The 6,990-nt window shown below is 41.6% G+C and overlaps 1 protein-coding gene across 5 annotated transcripts; it reads right to left on the bottom strand.

Annotated features, from left to right (window-relative positions):
- Nucleotides 1–375: 375 nt before the first annotated feature.
- Nucleotides 376–6,165, bottom strand: LOC306835608 (ubiquitin carboxyl-terminal hydrolase 29-like). 5 transcript variants are annotated; one of them, XM_079362257.1, is made up of 17 exons: nucleotides 5,964–6,165; nucleotides 5,751–5,800; nucleotides 5,074–5,152; nucleotides 4,961–4,980; nucleotides 4,782–4,845; nucleotides 4,455–4,687; nucleotides 4,220–4,351; nucleotides 4,013–4,136; nucleotides 3,300–3,451; nucleotides 2,904–3,006; nucleotides 2,690–2,766; nucleotides 2,452–2,560; nucleotides 2,308–2,368; nucleotides 1,977–2,134; nucleotides 1,071–1,194; nucleotides 734–985; nucleotides 376–696 (listed from the first exon to the last, which is right to left on the bottom strand). In XM_079362257.1, the coding sequence occupies exons 1-15, from the start codon at nucleotides 5,985–5,987 to the stop codon at nucleotides 1,189–1,191; spliced, it is 1,392 nt and encodes a 463-aa protein (XP_079218383.1). In that variant the 5' UTR covers nucleotides 5,988–6,165; the 3' UTR covers nucleotides 376–696; nucleotides 734–985; nucleotides 1,071–1,188. The 5 variants fall into 5 exon arrangements, with proteins under 5 accessions (XP_079218383.1, XP_079218384.1, XP_079218381.1 ...); XM_079362258.1 differs by having other exon boundaries at nucleotides 734–871; nucleotides 1,033–1,194; nucleotides 5,964–6,164; XM_079362255.1 differs by having other exon boundaries at nucleotides 734–997; nucleotides 1,044–1,194; nucleotides 5,964–6,164.
- Nucleotides 6,166–6,990: the final 825 nt, after the last annotated feature.

The raw sequence follows: 6,990 nt of genomic DNA, 5'->3' as shown, positions 1-6,990 counted from the left end.
TGGTGATATATTTGCGTGGTTTGGTCCGATTGTGATTATCTCCTCCGTTGCGATGGCCGTGGCCGTCCGTTATTTTGATCTCTGACCTGGAGCAGAGTTAGGAAGACTGGTCGGATTTAAACTGTGAATTGTTTCTAAATAAGTAAGAACGGGTAGTTTTGGCACGCTGCGAAGCTCACATTTGTTTGCAAACTGCATTATGTTTCAAAGACAGTCCAAACTTCAGACAACACTTGAAAAACTGAAAATAGTATCCTTTGCATTTCTAACCCATATAAAGATATGAAAACTCAAAATCATATTTGCAGATTCTTTGGCAGATTGTAATGATTCAACTACAGGCAAATGCTGAAAAAAAAAAAAAATACAAAAATCTCTGAATTTTCAAATGTTTATTGTAATTTTTTCTAGTGCAAAAACATTTAAGCACACTAACATCTCAAAGGAAAAACTCCCTCTAAGAGGAAGGACCCTTGGGAGGAACCAGGCTCTCTGGGGGAAATACCCATCCTCCAGTGGGCTGGGGGGGCTGCTCCCTGACCATGAGCCAGGAAGGGGCGTGGGACTGCTGCTGCACCTGACCACGGGCCAGGTGGGGGGGACCTGCTGCTGCACCTGACCACGGGCCAGGTGGGGGGGGGACCTGCTGCTGCACCTGACCATGGGCCAGGTGGGGGGGGGGACCTGCTGCTGCACCTGACCACGTGCCAGGTGGGGGGACCTGCAGCTGCACCTGACCACGGGCCAGGTGGGGGGGACCTGCTGCTGCACCTGACCACGGGCCAGGTGGGGGACCTGCTGCTGCACCTGACCACGGGCCAGGTGGGGGGGACCTGCTGCTGCACCTGACCACGGGCCAGGTGGGGGGGACCTGCTGCTGCACCTGACCACGGGCCAGGTGGGGGACCTGCAGCTGCACCTGACCACGGGCCGGAATGGGAGGGACCTGCTGCTGCACATGATCACGGTCCGGGATGGGAGGGACCTGCTGCTGCACCTGGGAGGGGGGTGGGACAGGGAGGGGGGTGGGACTGCTGCTGCACCTGATCACGGTCCGGGATGGGAGGGACCTGCAGCTGCAGAGAAACAACCCTTACTTCAACGTCCAGTGGACGTTACTTTGGACTTCATCTCGTTTGAATGTGAGATGATCGTCCCCTCCACAGTCCCCATGAAGCGTCCCATTGCCTAGTCCTGACCATGAAAAGAAAAACAATAAATATGTATAATTCTCAATCTTTCTTCTCAACAGCAGAGGTGGAAAACTGTGCATACAGATAGTAGGCTCTAGGTTTCTGAACTTTACAGCATTTATTTATACAAATCCTTTTTCCACAAATATCTGTCCTTTAATACCCCAGTCTCCTTCTTCAGAAGAATTTTCATCTGAATTGCATTTTTCTCATCCCAACATGGAACCATTTGTAACCTTTATGAAAAGATGAAAACAATATTAAAGGCACAAGACATAAAAACAATCAGAAGAAAACTTGAAGAGAAGAGTTGAATGTGATCGAGCTGGTGAATGTGATATCTCTGAACAATGTCGACCAGCTAAACTTTTGAGCAGATTCATAAGGAAGGAATTGCCCGTCTAACTGATCTGCATATTGTGGTAAAGTAAATATTTTTTTCATGTGAAAACCTTTTTTTAAATAAACTGTCTCTCAAAAAAGGCACAAGGATCAACCAGCTTTAGTACTTCACAGAGGTGGCTTCTTCTTCTTACTGTAAATGTGAGTACATTTAAGAGCCAGTACGTCTTCAATTCAACGTCAGTAAACAAGATTCAACTAATACCAAACATTTAAACTGACTCTTTGAAACTACATTCTTCCTGAGCAAAGAATTAGACAACTTTTCCATATCTGCTCAATTAGTTGGGGAACATTTTAAATGAAATCTGAGTCTTTTTCCTATCAAACAATGTCATGTAAATTCACCTGAGCACCATTTTGACGGTACTTAGTCCCTACCTGTCTTTTGTAGAACAAGACATATGCCTCGTGTCGTTGCCGCTCACGCACAGATGCATCGTTGGTTTCCGTGACCTCTGCATCATTGAAAGTGGTCCAGCGATCTGTTGAGTCCCCCGCTAGCAGATTTGGATCCACACTGTCACAAATGTAGTGTCCTAGCAGGTGAGAGAGCACTGTTACACGGTCTGATGACTCAGCAGATTTCATGAAGGGTTAACTGGCAACAGTGATTCTATCTATTACAAATCCCCATTATATAAACTAGAAGCGTTAGTAATAAGAGTCAGAAGATTGAATGTGATTAAAGAAATAGGTGGATTTATCTTACCACTTCCTGCTTTCCTGCCCATGTGAGTGATGGTGCTAACCAAGCTGTAGCGGCGTTCACCCTGAGAAGGTTAGTCATAGTTAGCACAGAAATATTCTGATGATTTTGTTTGCAATCAGGTTGCAGTTTTGAGTTTATATTTACCTTGTTGGATGGAATCTCAAGTTCCTTGAAGAGCTCTACTGGGTCCTGGACCTTCTCGAGCTGGTAGGATGGAGTATATCTTATGCGCTTCAGGTGCAGGACCAGCACTCTGTGGAGATTAAACATATTTGAGAATAATGAGAAACACTGGTTCTGTCTTGATAAATCTACTTGTTGGGGTGAGTGAGCACTTCAGGTTAGGAGTTTGATCATATTTGATAGCTGTGATTTCACTCACTTTGGCAAAGTTGCAAACGATGCACGCTGGCTGGACATCTCTGCACCGCATTCACAGCGATACTCCAAATCGGTTTCCTGAAGAACAGAAAAATATCAACATGCTTTACAGGAGAAACAGTCACAACAGCCTGCATGCTGCCAACACAAGCCGAGTGATTTACATTTGTCTGAATCAGTCTGCTCTAACATGAATGAGGAGAGGTCGATGTTACCTTCAGATAATTCTGGAGCATCTCTTCAATTGTTCCCCCTCCAGGTGCCAAGTCTAGAGACAGGTTTGTGTACTCCTCCTTTCTTGTGGATTCTGCACCACAGCTGCACATTCAAAAGACAAAAAAGATCTAATACAGCTGCAGATGTATAACAAACCATGATCACAAACCTTCTGCTGATGATTCAGCATTTTAAAGATCAGATCAACAAACAGCAGTTTTTATCTCTACAGCCTTATATTTGGGACAGTTTTGGAGAGATTTCAAATGTATTTTAGTTTTGGTAAAAGTGAGTCCTTAAGAGATTAAATATCAGGCAGTGGTTCCTGATTGAATGTTTACCCCAGCTTCTCATGATGTCAGATCTATGAATATGTTTGTGACTGTGACACCTACCTTTTGCAAGTCCTGGTGTTGTCCATTTTGAACACCATGTGTTTTTCAACTGGGCAAGTGTAAGTTTGGTCTATGCTGTCTGCCAGCACCTTCAGCTGTGGACTCAAAGCTCTGATTTGTTCCAGGACGGAGGTGAGGAACTCATGTGCATCCTGCAAAAAAAAAAAAAAAACACACTGGAGTAGGTTGTACCAAGCATCAGTGGCTTGACATGTATGGAATGGCATCTTATTGAATATTAAATAAATAAATATGCCAATGAAATTAATTAATTTGCCTGTGAAAATAATATTAAATACTTTTATTTGTTTCCGGTTCTTTTATTTATTTCCCTCTGTTTTTATTTACATTTCTTTAATGTAAATGAGGGGCGTGGTTAACTCACAGATTAAGACCACTCACTCGAGCCGTATGTCAGACCAAATCAACAGCACAAGGACGGTATTGACTCGAGAAAGAAAGAATAGAGAGCCCTCGAGGTGGTTGGCAGCCGCTCTCAATAATTGTGAGATGCTTTTCTCAGACATCTCGCCAAAACAATAAACCTTAAATGTAGCCTACGACTGTCACTTAAAAGGTTTGCGGTCTTCTTCTTGTTCCTTTTCTTACGATTCAGTGCTGTCCTTGTGCTGTTGCTTTGGTCTGAAATACGAAGATTGGTCTGAATCTGAGACATAACCACACCAAACAAAGCATGACACAAGTTTACTTACTTTCTGGTTGTAATCTTCAAACTCTGGAGCCAAGACAGAGACAGCTTTTTTGAAGTCTTCAAGGAGGTGGATTTTTTCACGCCTGTCCGCTGAAGAGCGTGCCCTTTTTATTGCCATTAAAGACCTAAAAAGGGGGTAAAAAGTTTAGAGGCCTTGTCTTTTCTCTTATAGTTTTGGGAATACATTGTAGAACATGGGATGCCATACCTGATCATTTCTGCATTAGGGATTAAACTGAACACAGCCTCCTGACAGCTGATGGTGCTGATAAAGTCCTCCAGTGAGAGGAGGCTCTGGAGGCAGGAGTTCATATAGCAGGTTTGTCCTATGTTTGGAAACCTGAAACACAAAGAAAACATATCCAACAGGTCAATATCTTCATGATATTTTCAAACTCTTATTTGTCTGGAAAGCTCACTTTAATTGTGTGTGAGATACTTACCCGAAACGCTTGACCTGCTTGTGTTTGAGAGGTTTGTTGTGGAACTTGTTTGCTGCCCTTTTCCACTTCTTTTTGACGATGGCTTGATTGTTCCTTTTGTCTTCATTAAGCAATTTTTTCTGCTTTTCTTTTCGGCTTTTAGACTTCACCTGGTGTTGGTGAGGCCTGGAGCGGCTTTTCTTAGGGCTCCTTTCCTCTTCAAGGGCTTCAAACGAAGAGTCCCTTTTCCTTTTCTGTCGGATCAATGAGAGACTCTGGTTGAATAATGTGAGGAAACATTTATCAACCAATAGATATCTGGTTTACATTGAGTGCCTTCAAACATACCTTGCTGAATAACTCAGGCTCATTGGAGTTTAGGTTGTACTCCGTGGTTTGATCGCTCTCAACACTGGTGACATCAAGAAATTAAGTTATTTTATTGTGTTACAGTTTCTAGGTTGTTCAGTGAGGTACAGTGTTGTATTTTCATTTGAAGGAGAATCATTAGTGCTTTGAGTACTTACCGTCGTCTTTTGTTCGGACGCTGAAAGAAATACAAATATGAGAGTTAAGTTTTGATATAAATAACATTTTTATAATAAGTTAGATTAGTGAAATGTGAAGCTGTGTAACATACCCAAAAAAGATCGAAGCACTGATACCACTCATTGCGCTCGTGCTTGTGCAAGGAAGGAGGATCGTCACAGAAGTCGACACTGGTGATGAAGAGAGACAAGGATGCTTTTTAAGTTGTGTTTTCGTGCTAAGAAATGATGTGAATTTCAGTGATCCAGTTTATTTGGCTCCGTTCAGCAATAAGCTCTTTATTTAACTTAATTGTTCAAAGTTACTGTGAGAAATTTTGGTTGGTGTTGATTTGGCGCCACCTGTGGACAAAGTGCTTACAGTATGATGAGGCCGCTGATTTTGTCTGGTACAATGTCGTTTATTGATCTGAAAAAATCTAACCCAGCCTTCTTACTTTACAGACTCACAGCAGTGTTCAGTTAGTCACTCTGGCCTATGTCTACCCTGTGGTACCCTTGTTTACTTATGTAGGTTTGTTTGTTTGTTTATTAGGGCTGACGAGAGACAAATTCAGGTCAGCTGTGCAGTCTCATGTCTGCAGTTTTGCTCCTTAAGGGGCAGGGAACGCTACTTAAGCCACACCTCTGAATGCTACTTTAGCAATGGTTTATGCTTCCTCCCACTGTGCAAACCTATATTTATTTGTTTGTGTAAAATCCTCTAAGACAGTTAAAAAAGGAAGCTGTTAACCTGACCATGTAAATGATCAGCTATTGATGTCTTTACCTCCTCTGATGGCAGGGTGTGCTCTCCTCTGTCACCTCAAGCCTTGGCCTCTGCACAGACACAGAACAGGTAAAAACTCTATGACACTTTCACAATAAGCATTTAAACTGGCTTTGCAGAAAGATCTGTGAATTTGTAAAATGTCTGGGGTTGAATCAACAGTAAAACAAAAAATACAGTCGGTTTGTAGCAGAATAGATCTAGATCACAAACCTTTTCATAAATGTGGCCAAACATCGTTGACGCTGTTTTTCTTTGACACTGTTTTTCTTTGACACTGTTTTTCAAAGTTGTTTGAAGCTATATCTTGAGACTTTACTCTCACTCAGATTTCGACCATGCGATCTGAAAACTTTCTCCAGCAGAAATGAAGCCAGGATAGTGAAATCTGTGATAATTCAACTCTGTTCTAGAATGAGGTCTGTTATGTCATAATACCATCAAGATGCTTTGCTAAACATTCTACACAGAATGTTGCTGTTTACTCTGTAAAGTGGGCGGGGCCTGTATTACGATATATATATATATATATATATATTTATTAAAAGTTTATATGCTTTAATAAGAATATAAACAGTAGAGTCTGGGGTCTTGAAGGCCTAAAGTAAAATAAAGTACAAATCAAATGAAGACTTCAGAAACTTGGCCATTTCAAATTACATATCTAGAATTGCCGAGTTTATTTGAATCCAGATTAATAATTATTATAAATAAATAAATAAAAAACGTTACGTGATGATTGAAAACCCTCAAACTGTATCATTGACGTTATACAAAGGTTTTATGAAATGGTCCTGCCAGTCGGTTTACATGACTGGTTCATTGGTTGAAGGGCAAAGTATGCTCCCAGTGCATGCTTGGTTGTTATACTGGAAGCTGTGGAGCTACGGTAGCACGCTGGTCTTAGGCCGGGGTTTACATTTAGTACATTAGTAAATTATTTTGTCTGTTTTTCTTTCTGTAATGATAAGAAAGGTTCTCAGTAAGCTACTGAAACAAAGACTGGACCTGGACTAAAGTTTTTATGACACACACTAAATGTTTTCAGCAGTTTGTGTGTGCATATTTTGGAAATAAGACGGCGCCACTCTAATATGGGAGATGAAGCGTATTTCTGTTATTGGCCGAGCAAAAGATGTTCTTTACTGAAATTCATATCAGTCAAACTTTGTTATTTCAGTTTTCAGAGTAATGGATTACTTACATAAGCATCAGGAGCGATCCATCTGTTGAATCAACA

Source organism: Symphodus melops (assembly GCF_947650265.1).
Source record: "Symphodus melops genome assembly, chromosome: 15".
NCBI classification, from domain to species: domain Eukaryota; kingdom Metazoa; phylum Chordata; class Actinopteri; order Labriformes; family Labridae; genus Symphodus; species Symphodus melops.
The sequence above is the reverse complement of the archived record's forward strand: the minus strand, read 5'-3'. Positions and strand labels throughout refer to the sequence as shown.

Coding starts and splice junctions, on each gene's coding strand:
- LOC306835608 (XM_079362257.1), bottom strand. CDS start 5,987: ATGTTTGGCCACATTTATGAAAAG. Junction 4,846..4,960: donor CGTCCGAACAAAAGACGACG/GTAAGTACTCAA, acceptor TGATGTCACCAG/TGTTGAGAGCGATCAAACCA. Junction 2,369..2,451: donor TTGAGATTCCATCCAACAAG/GTAAATATAAAC, acceptor TAACCTTCTCAG/GGTGAACGCCGCTACAGCTT.